This window comes from Mustela nivalis, assembly GCF_964662115.1.
Source record: "Mustela nivalis genome assembly, chromosome: 9".
Classification (NCBI taxonomy): Eukaryota; Metazoa; Chordata; class Mammalia; order Carnivora; family Mustelidae; genus Mustela; species Mustela nivalis.
In genome coordinates this window covers 52,813,023-52,828,244 of record NC_139028.1, presented here as the reverse complement: position 1 = coordinate 52,828,244, position 15,222 = coordinate 52,813,023, and the positions used below count along the sequence as shown (strand labels likewise).

The 15,222-nt window shown below is 36.8% G+C and overlaps 1 protein-coding gene across 8 annotated transcripts in view; it reads right to left on the bottom strand.

Moving 5' to 3' along the window:
• DLG2 (discs large MAGUK scaffold protein 2) overlaps positions 1–15,222 on the bottom strand; it is a gene marked incomplete at its 3' end in the record, with an annotated part of 2,041,616 nt that overhangs the window by 1,511,591 nt on the left and 514,803 nt on the right. For all 8 annotated transcript variants that reach the window (XM_082682853.1, XM_082682879.1, XM_082682864.1 and 5 more), the window contains one exon: positions 7,479–7,553. In XM_082682853.1, the coding sequence (XP_082538979.1) occupies positions 7,479–7,553 (75 nt within the window). The remainder of the gene's footprint in view (positions 1–7,478; positions 7,554–15,222) is intronic.

Genomic DNA, 15,222 nt, shown 5'->3' with positions numbered 1-15,222 from the left:
ATATAGAAAATCCCAAGGAATTCACTGAAAAGCTCTTATAACTAATAGTTACAGCAACATTTCAGGGTACAATATTACTAAGCAAAAACTGACTGTATTTCCATACACTAGTAATGGCCAACCCAAAATTAAATTAAAAAAACAATCCCATTTATAATAGTATCACAAAAAAGAGAAGGCAGAAAGAGGTAAGTGAAGGCACTGAATCAGTCAAGTTGGTTAAAGTTGGAATTCTTGGGAAATATTCAAAGGTACAGAAAAAGAGGAAACTGGGAACACTGGACATAAAATTTGCTGACTTCATTTTTCCTGTGGGCCTGCCTGTTGTTCCTAGATCGTTACCTATTATTCTTCCACTTAGCTTCTTAGATCTTGGTAGCACTTCAGGACTTGCAACCTTCTTTTCTTTGACCAAATCATGCAGGGTACCTGTTTGCCTGATTTCTGTTCTGTACTCTGTGTAGATTTTATGGGTGCTCACTGGGAATACCCTTTCATCTCTCCCATAAAGCAATGCCCATCCAACCCCTCCATACTATGGACTTCCTTTCTGGACATGTTTCAGAAATCACTGTAAGAAATTTATCTGATATAAGTACTGCATTTCCCAACACACTCTAGAAACAAGTATATATCCAAAGTACTATAAGGGCCAGAAGAGAGAGAAAAAAGGACTGTATCTATTGTGTCAATCTAATCTTCCTCATACTTGCCTTGATTTAAAGCACTTGACTACAGCAAAATTGGAATCAAGTACATTCTGCAGAGTTCACATTTCTTAAAGTGCATTGTGATTTTTCTAAAATAATTTGCCCTCTAGATTCTTTTCTAACCCCATGGCTACCACCCAGACGGCCAGATGCACTCTAATCCCGTGCAGACCAAGTTAAGGCCCTATAGTCTGCAATTTTCCACAATTTTCTGAAAACTGTGATCATCTGATAATGTCCTGACTTTTTGTTCTATAAGGGGACTGCTGATGGTATGAAAACCTTGCTATAAAAAATAAAAATTGTATCCGGTCTTTGGAAAGACAATACTCATCAAAGCCATCCTGGGTGTGATTTCCCACCAGCTGAGTTAGCCCAGCGGGTGCTGTGTTCATAGGAATTCTGGAAGCACCCAGAGAGCAGATACAACATTATTTATTTTATGACTTGGTTGGATGTCTCTGAGTGCCACGGTCTGGGTTTTATGTGGGCTGTATACAAAATGAGGTCACACAGTGAACTGTGGAGAAAAAAAACAGAAGTTGGGAAGGAGCTATAAAATCAGGAGGAAAAATGTTTAGATTACTATATGCATATTTCTTATGCACATTGTATTAACTGGCTTCAATTAGAGTGACTGATTCTGACTTGGTAACGTCAGGCAGTCTGAGAGAACACGCGGAAATAATTAACACTTTAAATGAACATCTCCTCTGGTTTCTTTGGGGGAATGTCTGTTTTTATTGATTTCCCATAGAAGAGAAAAATTGCTTTCATAATCTAGAGAGACATGGTAGGGAAATGTTAAAATGATTTAAATTAAAAGGAGTATCCAACTCTACTCTTCAAAAATGGTCTTTGTAACTCAGAATATAAACATCTCTTGTTAATATGAAGTGTCATATTACATCATCAGCTCCTGCCTGTCAAAGAGCAAAATGTTTCTTTTCAAAAGCTTCAGAATTTCTGCTTTCAGAGTCTTAAAAAAGATGTTTATTAAATCCTAGAACTTTTCTCTGTCCCGGCCTAAATCCTTTTCCAAAGAAAGGATCCTTCTAAATAAATTCAAATAAATAGCCCTAAATTAACAACTAGTTACTTCCTATTTTTTTTTTGGTTCCTCACCAATTCATCCTGCCCCACTCACTTCCTTCTGGGATGACCTATCCTTTTCTTTTTTGTTCTCTTACCACTCACCAAGCAATGGCTACATGCGAGGTTCTATGTTAACACTTTCTTGCATTATCACATGTAAATCTCAAAATAACCTATTGCAGATGGGAGCAGGAGGGAGACAAACCATAAGAGACTCAATCTCACAAAACAAATGAAGGGTTTCCACAGGGTGGGGGGAGAATGGGGAGTGGGCGGGGGTTGGGGGCAGGTGGCTGGGTTATGGACATTGGGGAGGGTATGTGCTATGGTGAGTGCCGTGAAGTGTGTAAACCTCACGATTCACAGACCTGTACCCCTGGGGCTAATAACATATTGTTATTAATGTTAATAAAAATGTTTTATGTTAATAAAAGATAAAAAATTTAAAAATATATCCTGTTGCATGTATAAATTCAAGAGAGGATAAGTAAAATGTCTGAGGTCACATGACTAGTAAGTGGCGGAGTTTGTATTTTAACACAAATCTTAATCAGTTTTAAAGTTTGCATATTTAATTATTACTAAATATTGCATTTCCTGTCTTCCAAAATCCATCTTGAAGCAAACCTCCATCTCCATTCTGTACATTCATAGGTTTTTCTTTTTTTGAGAGAGAGTCTGAGTGCGGGAAGGGGTAGAAAGAGAAGGCGAGAATCTTAAACAGACTCCATGCTCAGTACAGAGCCTGACACAGGGTTCAATTGTATATCCCTAAGATCATGACCTGAGCAGAAATAAAAAAGTCAGACACTTAACCAACTGAGACACCCAGGCACCCCATAGCATTTTGTTTTAGCATTTTATAGCATGTATTATCCAGCATAATGATTATTTAAATGTATTGTTTCCTGCTTTATCTTAAAGAATGCAAGGGTTTATAACTTAGAAAATGTACTCAGCAAATGCTTTTTAAATGAGTAGATGAAAGTTGATGTAGTCAGAATGCAGTGTTCTAATTTGCAAATGTTAACATGATTTTTGAAAATACTTCACATATCTATTTATGGGTGAATATTATATAACAAGAGAGATACACAGGTATAACAATATTCATGATAATCTCTATAACAGCAGGGATTTTGGAAACTCCTCTCATTGCATTATTTTTAAAGTATGCAAATATGCAGAGAAACAAAGTGATTATTGTAGACAAACCATATGTATTTACATATCATATTCCAAATGATAAAATCACATATTACAGTCATTTCTAAGTAATGCCCAATAACTAAGTTTCATTCCTGAAAGTGAACAATTCCGTGTATAAGCCATAACCATACTGAGTGGTCCGGACATTTAGGCCTTGAAATGTAGCAGCCACTCAAGCCTCCTGCAGTTGGTCGAATCTAAGGTTCTTAGTTTCTAAGCACCAGAAACTAATTCTTAGCCTAGTTCACCCCAGATTCAGAGATCAGCCAGTTTTCACCTGAGTCCCAGAACCGATGGGTCTCTTTCATTTGCTTGTAAGTGGCAGGGATTCAGGTAACCACTGCTCATATTCATTTGACTGTATGACCCAATTAAATTTAAAGCGTAGAGGTGAAGCAGGATATCATTCTAGTCCTTAATGCAGCCAAACGAGGAGAGAGAAATTAAAAAATAAAACTGTCATGCTTTTTGTTAGGGAAGATATTTTATTTATGGTTATTCAAAAAAATATAAATATGTCCATGTTTCTGTATAATTACTGAAGGTAAAATTTCTATTCATCTTGAACCCTAATTTGTGCAAGTCAGTCCTGGCTAAAAGGAAAAGTCTTTAAAATACCTCTTGGTTCCATTGTTACAGAGGTGTGGAGTGCCAAAAAAAGAGAGCATCTAGGAAGAGACTAAGCAAATAGTAATAGAAGCCATTTTCAAGGCAACATGGAGCTGGTGACAGGCATTTGCAGAGCAATTTGCAGAGAGAAGCATTCTTAAGAAAACCAATGATAAAAGCTCCGCACTTAAAATGAACCTGGGGCAAATGCACACACAAAGACCGAGACGTTTTTGGAAAAAGTAATAAAGCCCAATTATAAGGATACAATCATTTCAGAGCAAAGCACCAAGGAACAATAATAGAACATCCAGGAGAAAAATGTAGGAAGCAATCAAGTAAACTTAAAAATGCACAAAGCTAACAGACTATCTATTAACAATGTAAGTACGCATTAATTTATTTATAACTTGCTTCAGTCAATGAAGGATTTGAGACAGACAAAACATTCTTTTAAACACAGGAGGCTAAGATTTTTCTATTTCCTGAGAGATGAGAAAATGGAAATTAATACCAAAAAGACTACACATTTTATATGTATTTTTGTTTTATAAATATGCTTATGCTAGTTGTATAGTTAATTATTCATATTTCTAATTTTATAATGTGGAGTAAGTAATTACCAAATTATTCTTTGGTCATTTTTTATGTACAGAAGTGTTGTATGTAATTAGATATTTGGAATAAATAGAAATAGACTATTTCCATTATTAAATAAACTTCTGAAAATTCTCAAAATCTCAGTGTTCTCAGTATTTCTTCCTGTGTGTGTCTACCACTCAGTATGTAAACGCTATTGGGAGCTTCGTAAGTGCTGCTGACTAGGGGTATTCATTAAGGTGAGTTTTTTATTTTTCCTTCTTTAATTGCAAATAAAAAAAAAAAAATTACAGAGGAGCCTGGGTGGCTCAGTGAGTTAAGCCTCTGCCTTGGGCTCAGGTCATGACCTCAGAGTCCTAGAATTGAGCCCCATATCAGGCTCATTGCTCAGCAGGAAGCCTGCTTCCCCCTCTCTCTCTGCTTACTTGTGATCTCTCTCTCTGTGTCAAATAAATAAATAAAAATCTTTTGTTTTTTTAAATTACACTTCCCCAAATAAACAAAATAAAAACAAAATCTAGAATAACTTGGCGGGGGGGATGTAACTTACTGATGACCAGCAGATTATTGGGACCTTTTCACAAAATCAAAGAGAGATTTGAATAAGCAGAATCTCAGAAGGACAGATATAGAGCAGGCCTAAGGATTTCAGCAGCTGAGGTTCACAGATGATTTTCCAAACTATTGTCATTTGTATGATTCAATACTATTGAATATCATTTTGGTATCTCTCTAGTACATATTCTAAATTCCCAGGAGAGAGAATCCAAATGGCCCAGGTGAGATGAGATATTTACCCCTAGATCAGTCAGACATGGCCAGGGACAGACTCACATAGCCCAAACATGGAGCTTGAAAGCCTACCTTTGTGGATCAGGATTACTTACAGAGAAAACAGAATCATTATGAGTTGTCAACTCCTCTGGAAAGTGTCTGTCCCACTGGGAAATGTAATTACTTTTAAATAAACGGCAAAGGAAATCTATGAAACCAGCAGCTCTTAATTCCACAGCAGAAACAAGAAGAAACATCTTTCTGATGTTCTCACCTGACCACAGAATTGAGAATCAGACTATTTGGCATTTCTGACTTGTGCTCTTCAGGAAGAGTCTTAAATGTAGTCATCGACTTAGTCACAAATTTCCTATAACAAAAAGACCTAATCTGGGATTTCTAGATCCTACAGGGTCCAACTCTAAGGTATGAATAAGAGATGTATTATTTTTAATAATCCAAAAGACATAATTCTAATAATGGATTTACTTGCCGTTAGATTGCACAAAATAACTAAAATGTCAAATTTCTGTTATTTGGGTGTGAAATTATCAGTGTAGTAGAGGATCACTACTAATCAGAATTCTTTTTTTTTTTTTTAGATTTTATTTATTTTTGTGTGAGAGAGAGAGAGAGAGCACAAGTAGGCAGAGTGGCAGGCAGAGGCAGAGAGAGAAGCAGACTCCCTGTTGAGCAAGGAGCCCGATGTAGGACTCAAGCCCTAGACCCTGGGATCATGACCTGAGCTGAAGGCAGCCACTTAACCCACTGAGCCACCCAGGAGTCCCCTAATAAAAATTCTCTCTAGTGTTATATATTGATTGTCTTTGATAAAATGGGAATACTATCTTATTTATCTTCGTACTTCCAGCAACAGTCATAGCGCCTGACACAGCTGAATCAAACCACTAAATTTGGCTTAGGTTGAAACAAAATTCCTTAAAACACATTCTCAATCATACTCTGTGCAGGAAAAGTATAAAATGACCCTTGAAAGTAAGAAACGGAAACCACCCACCCAAGAAGGTAAAATACTACAATTATTCCTCTTCACCAACAAATCTAAGAGCTGAGATAATTTAATAAAACTTACTAAAGAGGAAGTCAACAGATTGAAGTCTCATTCATTGAACTTGCTCTCACATACCAGGGATTTACCTAGGCACAGGTACACCGGGACCCTGAATAGCACCCAGTCTCTGCTGAAATAGACTTACAAATCAGTAATTATGAAGATAATATCACCAGGGATACAGTAGAAGGGGTGACTGATGAAGAAACAGAATTATTAAAACTCATCCTTTCTCTGGCATCAGCAGAGTCCCTTAGCATGCACACCCCTTTGACCATCTGCTCTCACAAGTGTGACATTTTTATTCTCCAAGTCTCCAGCAAGTCTGGGCTGCCTCTGCACTGCAGGAATGCCTCCAAAATTTAGCTACACCATCTCTCCTTCATTGAAAGTGATCCCACATTCTCCTCCTTCCATAGATAAACAAAAACAAGAGGCTTCATACTCTTTGGAATCAGAATGAAAAGTAGGCTCCCCCAGGCTTACTGCATTAGAAAGCACTCCTAAGTCACGCTATGATAGCCCAGCTTCACCTTCCAGCAGCTTTTATAGCAACAATATATGATGGTATTTAAGAAGCTCTGCATATCATTTTACATGGCTTGCACGGTGGGTCAAATGAGGGGAATGCCGGAAAAGTAATTTTCAAATTCCTTGTCTCCAACAAACACAAATTATTTTATAACAGGCAAACTGTCAGAGCACACACATTCCCCAAAGGAACCATTGTCCCAACTATCAGGCAAAGCATGTATGAGAGAATATCATACAAATCAGCCACTTCTTCACTGACTTTTCTTTACAGTGTAGTAGAATGAGTTCATGAAAAGAGTCAGGGTGTCTGGGATCTATTCCCAGCTTTACAATTGATACACTATTCTTACTCCCTTTGCATTTAAATCTCCCACTGGTAACACAGGGATAATGACATAGTACCTGCTTGTTTCTAAGGCACTTGAAAATTCTCTGATAGAAGATTTCACACAAATGCAGAGACCATTATTATACCAGAAAGACTTGAAAATTCTAAATCCGTGTACTCATCACTATTAAATAGACAACACGACAATGACAGAAGAGAAAACATCCTTCTCTAAAGCATCTAAAATCAAGTATTGCTGAATATGCAGCTACTTAAAAAATACATGTGCAAATATATTCATTTTAATGATTGTCCATCCAAATCTAAATCATCAATAATCCATTTAAATAAATCTTTGGCAAATTACCCTGACTCAAAAAAAACAAAAACAAAAACATAAATCCCTGATCACAGATATTTCTTACAACACAGAGCTTCCTGGAAAAAAAAAAAAAAAAAACCTTTCTAGAATCTCAGGAAGGATTCTAGCCCATTCCACTAAGGTTGTTCCAAAATATAAAAATAATTCTCCTTTAATCACACTTACAGTACAGTGGTGGACAGGCATCCAAGCAGGGGCTTCCACTGAACAATTCTGGGCTGGGCATTTGCCTTGGTTTTGCTGCAAATAAGTAAAAGTGATTGTTATATCTTATATATTATGTGCAGCAATACATACAAGCTGCCATATCCATCATCGATATGTTTATTACATTATTTGCAACTATAGGAGAAGGCTTTGAGAATGATTTTTTGGTGCAGTGCTGCAGAAAACTAGGTATGTAATTTCTACGCTTATTAGGGCATAAGAAATCATCCTTTGCTTTTCCTATTACTCTAAGGACTGGACTTTGGTCACTAAGCTTCCTCAGCAAGTGGCCTTTCAGGCCCCCACCGGACCCATCTGAGAACCCTCCTAACCCAGAGGCAAAACTGGTCTTCTTTCCTTTGGGCTTCCAGACAAAACTGATACACACTCTACCCATGCAAAATCACTTTAGTCAAGGTACAGACAGACTTGTTTACCTGTCTCCCCTTCTTGATTATGAGCTAATGATAATTCCCTCTAGAGCATTTCATAGAACCCCAGAATGTACAGTCATTACAGAACAGATCTTAGAGGTCTTTCTTGTCACAACAGAAAATGAGGTGCAAAGAAATCAAACATGGAACATGAAGATTTGACACTGTAAGCCATTTGCCGGGCACTTCATCTTACATAAGAAATTTATCTCTAGCTAACCTATTCTTTCATTATAACTCTTATAAATTATTTCTAATCGGCTTTTTAGAAAAAATGAAGTTCTTCACTTTCACTAACAATACACCTCCATCCCTGTAATAATGAGAACAGATTAGTATTAAAAAAGGGGAGAAGGTGATTCAAATAACATATCTTTTACCTTTTATTTATTTTATTCTACAATCAATTATAATATAAACAGACTAATAATAATGTTACCAATAGTCATTAAAAAACCTAGCTGTGATTTATTGAGCTACTAAATATGCTGAAGATTGTTCTAGATCCATTATTTTATCACTAGTCACCACAACAAGTATAGATAGCAGTATTATTGAACCCATTCTACAAGGAAGTAAACTGAGGCTCAGAGAGGCTAAGCAACTTGCCTAAAAGCTACCCTACAAGAAAACAGCCTTGCTGGTATTGCAGCAAGAAGCTGACTGGCTCTGATGTCCCTACATGCTTCCTGTATGAGAAGCTGCCTCTGGTATTTTTCATTTTCTATCTGTTTAATGGGCTTTAAGACATGTTATCAGCTAATATGTTTTCATGTTAGCAATGATCCTAACATTTCTGACCTAACTGGAATAAAATATTGAGTTCAGTACTTACACTAAGAATTATTTTTTGTGATTTATAAGCTTTTTAGAACAAACTTTATTTAGGTAATCTATTTTTAAGACATCACTAAACTCTAAAGTGCTGTTTGAGTGATTATTGATGAAGTCACCATAAAAATACACTTAGGCCATCAATCCCCATGCTCATTGTTCTTGTTTAAATCAAAATATGACATATAGTACCAATAGGGTACATAAGGTACACTCAACTGACGTCAGATGATCACAATTTCAAGCTAAGCTCAACCATGTACTTGCTGTAATAAGCTGGTCTGAGTCTTGGTAGTCACATCTGTGAAACAGTGTTAGTGTCTCATCTTATTCATACAAATATTATTAGATGATACATATAAATTCACCCCAAATCATAACCACAGCCTGCAAGGGTGTTAATAGAACACACAAAGTATCAGGACAATCTTATCTTCCTTTTCTGATAGCCTAAGCCAGATAAATAAATATAATTTATCTACATATGAGCTTAAGCTTTTTGAAATTTGAAAATATTATTAAAATACTGGTTAGGGCACGTGGGTGGCTCAGTCGGTTAAGCAGCTGCCTTTGGCTTGGGTTATGACCTCAGGGTACTAGGATGCAGCAGGCTCCCTGCTCAGGGGAGAGCCTGCTTCTTCCTCTCCTTCTGCAGCTCCCTCTGCATGTGCTCTCTCCCTGTGTCAACTAAATAAATAAAATCTTTAAAAAATTTAAAAATTAAAATGCTAGTTATTATTATGATAGAGAACAGACGGAGGGTTGATGGAGAGAGGTAGTAGGGGATGGGCTAAATGGGTTATGGGTATTAAGAAGGACACTTGTTATGATGACCACTGGGTGTTGTATGTAAATGACGAATCACTAAATTCTACTCTTAAAATCAATATTACACTATATGTTAACTAGCTAGAATTTAAATCAAACTTGGACCAAAAAAGCTAGTTATTCTTATTCCCAATCATGAGAATTCATATCAAACAATGTTAACAGTGAGGAATGTCTCCTTTGTAATAATTGATTATTGTTATTATTAGTAGTAGTAATAGTAGTAAGCTTATTTCATATCTAGATAGTGTTTATTTTTATGGAGCACATGGCAAAGGCTAAATAATAATTGAGCTATGCTTGGGTGGAGGAATATAAGTTCTCATAAAGTGTGAGGGGGCTAAAATAAGGAGTATCTGAACTTCCAGGGATGAAACATGTAGTAAAGAAAGATGGAAATCTGAGTAAGTCTCTCTTACTCCATTACTACCTGAGTTTTGGATACAAAGACTTTCCCATTAGTATTTTATTTTATTTTTTAAAAGATTTTACTTATTTATTTGAGAGACAGCAAGAGAGGGAATACAAGCAAGAAGTGTGGGAGAGGGAGAAGGCTTCCCACTGAGCAGGGAGCCCGATGTGGGGCTCAATCCCAGGACCCTGTCTTTGAGCCGAAGATAGACACTTAACGACTGAGCCTCCCAGGCACCCCCTCCCCATTAGTGTTTTAATCAAGCAGATTAACAATATGACTATACAGGGGCAGACACATAAAAAGGCCTACTGAAGACAGAGGCTACAGGGACTTAAATCATTATGCTTAGTGTGTGATGAGTTAAAAAATAAGACCAGAATATAAATTTTAGATCTTGGATTTCAGTAGTGTTTCCATTAATCCATCTGTGAAACTTTGGGAAAGTTACTTTAAAACTTTAAACCTCACTTTTCTCATGTATAAAATAAGAGGGTTTTTATTAGATCCACAACTCAATGTGGGGAGAGGAAATGTCATTCACCCATGAATCTTTTCCAGACCTCACATTCCTCCCAAGAATTTAATATGTTCTGTCTTCCAAAGGAGTGTACCGTCCATTTGAAAACCACCATCATTCTGATCTACTGTTACCATAAGATATAGTTATTCCTCTGAGTTTGAGTTATAACAAAGGTTGAGAACTGCCAGTAGAGATGGTCTCACAAGAGCTTTCAACTCAAGTGTAGTTATTGAAAACCCTAACCTTTGGTTTTACTTAAACCCTCCTCCTACTTTGAAAGAAGAAAATCTAACAGGGGTCAAGGGATTTGCCACAGTAGGTAATGTAAAGGGCTTAAAATTCTTCCTTTTTCCCTGTAAGTTTTCATTCTCCTTTTTCAATATTGTTTCTAACATTTAATGTGTTCAGAAGAGTTTAGGATTATCACCTAACTAGAAGATCCACACCCGTTACAAGGCCATTTAGAAAGAGAACTAATACTAGAGGAAAGTGCTCTTTTTTTTTTAATTTTTTATTTTTTATAAACATATATTTTTAACCCCAGGGGTACAGGTCTGTGAATCACCAGGTTTACACACTTCACAGCACTCACCAAAGCACATACAATAGCCAAACTATGGGAAGAACCTAGATGTCCATCAACAGATGAATGGATCAAGAAGAGGAAAGTGCTCTTTTAACCTACCTTTTAGGTAATTCTTAGCCTATAAATCAAGAGGGAACATTAGAATTCCCTAAAGGGCCAAGCAAGATTTTAAGATAAAAGTTGGTAACAAATTAACCCGGAGACAGAGCTTTCCCTTCCCCTTGTCTCCCATCCATCTACCCTGGATATTCATACCTATAGATTGTCTGTATGTGACTTGATTAGGATTTAGCATTTGCAATGCTAACCCTGGAAAACATGTTCTCTCAAGAGACAAAACTAACAATGGGTTTTGGTCTTCTTAAAATACTATGCTCTTTAGACAGGTTGATGTCTCCAAGTCTCTCATCTTCCTTGGTTGTCTTTTTCTGACTATAATATCTTGACATATTTCATTCTGGATTATCCTGAGCAAATGAGCCAGATATGCTGGACAATTACACCTCAAACTGATTGTGTAAATATGTAACTACAGAGGATTTGAGTAGTGACAAACACTTGGCAAAGAAAACTCTAAATATTTTCTACCCAATGAATCCCATCTCTAGAAAAAGAGAGGATTTTTTTTGAATATCAGCAGCTTGTGTCTGTTAGAGTGCTTTGGAGTTTACAAAGTATTTATGTAGAGGTTTAGTCATTTAATCCTCCAAACAAGTTTGTGTGTGGCAGGGTGAGAACTGATTCATCCAAACAAAATTTTGACCTAAATGTTTCATTCAAAACAGCATGCTCCTCTAAAAGCAGAGAACAAGCTGAAAGGTTCTATTGTAATAGTCATAGTAAAATGATTCTTGTAATCACAGGGTTTTTTCCGGGGTGGAGAATTGTCTTATGATAATACTGTACACTTATTCATTCCTTTATCCAACCACTCATTTACTGAATATGTATTATGTGGAAGATACCATGCTAGTTATATAGGGAGATATAAAATTTAGAGGCATAAAAATTTAAACAATTATTCTTTCTTCAAGAAGCTCCCAAACTTTTAGGAGATAAACTATAGCATGTTACATTTAAAACAGGGTTAAAGGGCTGCCTGGTGGCTCAGTCAGTTAAGTGTCCAATTCTTGATTTCAGCTGGGGTTAGGAACTCAGGGTTGTGAGACTGAGCCCTGCATTGGCTCTGTGCTCAGCAGGCAGTCTGCTTCTCTTTCACTTTCTCCCTCTTCCCCTTCCCCTGCTCCTGCTCATCCTCATGCTCTCTTTCTTTCTAAAATAAATAAATAAATCTTAAAAAAAAAAAAAACAACCATGGTTATATGAGCATTCATCCATTCATGTAGTTGGTCAACATTCACTGATAAATTAGTATGTGCCAGCTACTGTATTAGGAATAAGGATATACCATGACTCAGTCTCTGTCTAAAAGAAGTTCTGAGTCTAAGGAAGACAATGACCTCATAATCATGCAATTATAAGGCAATTAATTGAGATGATATAAATAAAACATGACATGGGCCAATCAAAAAGATCTACCTCACTCATTTAGGGGGCGGGAATAAAGGATGAGAAAGGGTTAAGAAAAATCGCACAGAGAAATTTAGGACACAGGTAAGAGTACTGAACTCTAAATAAGGAAGGGCTTAACAGAGGAAATACTTCAGTTTCCAGTAAAGCTTTTAGAAGGGAAAGGATGAGTAGACGGCCTTTGAGGTAAAGGTGTACCATGTATCTATCATCTACAGTTGAATTAAGGAATTCTAGGACTTGGTCAGAAAGCCCCTTGGTTCTGGGTCTCAGAAACCTAGGACTGAGGGGAAAGAATTGTTCTATGCTACACAGACAGCTGACATCTGCCTTCTTCTCATTTATCTCTACTTCACAGGGAATTCATGAACAACAGGTTGTAGGGGAAATAAGTCTTTTTTTTTTTTTAAAGATTTTATTTGTTTATTTGACAGACAGAGATCACAAGTAGACAGAGAGGCAGGCAGAGAGAGAGAGAGAGGGAAGCAGGCTCCCTGCTGAGCAGAGAGCCCAATACGGGACTCGATCCCAGGGGGACCATGACCTGAGCCTAAGGCAGCGGCTTAACCCACTGAGCCACCCAGGCGCCCCAAGGAGAAATAAGTCTTAAGAAGGAGTAGACATCAAGACAGACCTTGGCACATCCATTCCTGGTCCTATACAAAACACAAGAGGCTCAGGTCACCTGGGTGGCTCAATCGGTTAAGCATCTGCCTTCAGCTCAATCATGATCCCAGAATCAGGATGGAGTCAGTCCTGCATGGGCCTCCCTGCTCAGCAGGGAGTCTGTTTCTCCCTCTGCCCCTTACCTCTGCTTCTGCTCTCTCTCTCTCTCTCTCTCTCTCTCTCTCAAATAAATAAATCTTGTTAAAAAAAAATCCACAGGAGGCTCTACTGAGTTAAGTCTACGGAAAAGTACTTGAGATGCCTTTCTCATCTTTTTGAAACTCTCAGGTGTTTGACAGGTGAGGAAACAGACATGAAAACATGATGTTCAAATGGTAAAAATAAGTGGTTTTTGCTCAGCTGAAATAAAATGACAAGTAATAATTTTTGTGCAAATGGGCTGCGAACTGTAAGGTACTTTATAAATGTGATGAATAATTATATTTCCAGTAATAATTATTATAAACATTAATACTTAAAAATTTGTTCTTCTTTTTAAAATGATTAGAAAACACATTTTCTGACTTCTAGTTCATTATATGCTCCAGCACATTGAGAGTTAAGGAAATTTCCAAAAAATTTTGAAAAAAAAAAAATACAAAACTTTCAGTATGCATCCAAATCAACAACTTCATAGATATATAAATATAGATACAAAAAACACATATACAGAAACAAAAAACAAATAAGGTGTGTATATACATACATACATAAATGTTTATATAGACACATACGTATAAATAATTTATTTGAGCAAATAAAGTTTTCATCCAGTTATTTTCCTGACTTGGTATAAGAAAAAATGTGTAATTTTGGAGTAAGTTGTTAAAGAAAAGGAGAAAATCAAATTTTGCCAGGCACAGTAGTATAGGCACAAAATGTTACATTGGTAGTCTTGTCTTAAACATCAAGACATGACAAAAATGAGATTCCAAAGAAGGAGCTATAATTTCAAAGGAAATTACCAAGAACTACTTTCAGGTCTCTGAACCCTTATCTATAATGAAGTTATAGGAGGGTTATGTGTTTGGACATTTATAAAGGTATTTATTTGCAGAGGAGTTGAGGGGGGTAAAATCTCATTTTTCTGTTAAATTACTGAATGAGGCTTCAATGGGCATACACCTAGACCTTGATATAACTTCCTTGAATTTGGGAGGCCTATATCCTGGGATCTATCTCTCACCTGAAAAATTTAACGAGTGAGAGAACGTGGCAAATTGGTCATTGCCTCAGGAGAAGTGCTTCATTTGGGCCAGCCTGCACTTTCAGAGTTTGTCAAGCAAAAAAAAAAACAAAAAACAAAAAACAAAAAAAAACCCATCTTGGAGCCACTGTGATGCCTTCCACAACCCTTTATGTAGGTTCACTGCTGAAAAACCTAGATTCTAAAGAAATACATCATCCACATTACAGAAGATTTAGTCAGAGAGGCCCAGAAGGGAAAACTCCCCAGGATCCACAACAGTGCTCAGAAGAGACAGAGTCTGGAACCAGACTGCCTGGGTTAAAATCCCAGATCCACCATTTACTAGCTAGGTGACACTGGGCAAGTTGCTTAACCTCCCTTTGCCTCAGTTACGAAGATGAAAGGAATTACTACAAATAAAGCACTTAGAACTATCCCTCTACACAATCATCACTATGTAAGTGCTAGCTATTATCTCTGTATTCGTTATTATTATCTAATTATTATTATATTCCATGTCAGTTTCAGAGAGCAAAAAACTATGATAATTCGAATCCAATAAGAACTTTCTGCTTTCTTATTTTACTTCCCTCTCATGCTCCAAAACTGGAAAGAAGAATAACCAACTAGCAAATGGAGAAGGAAAGCCCCCTGTCTTATCTGAAGATCCCATCATAGGGAAAATAAAAATCTTATATCT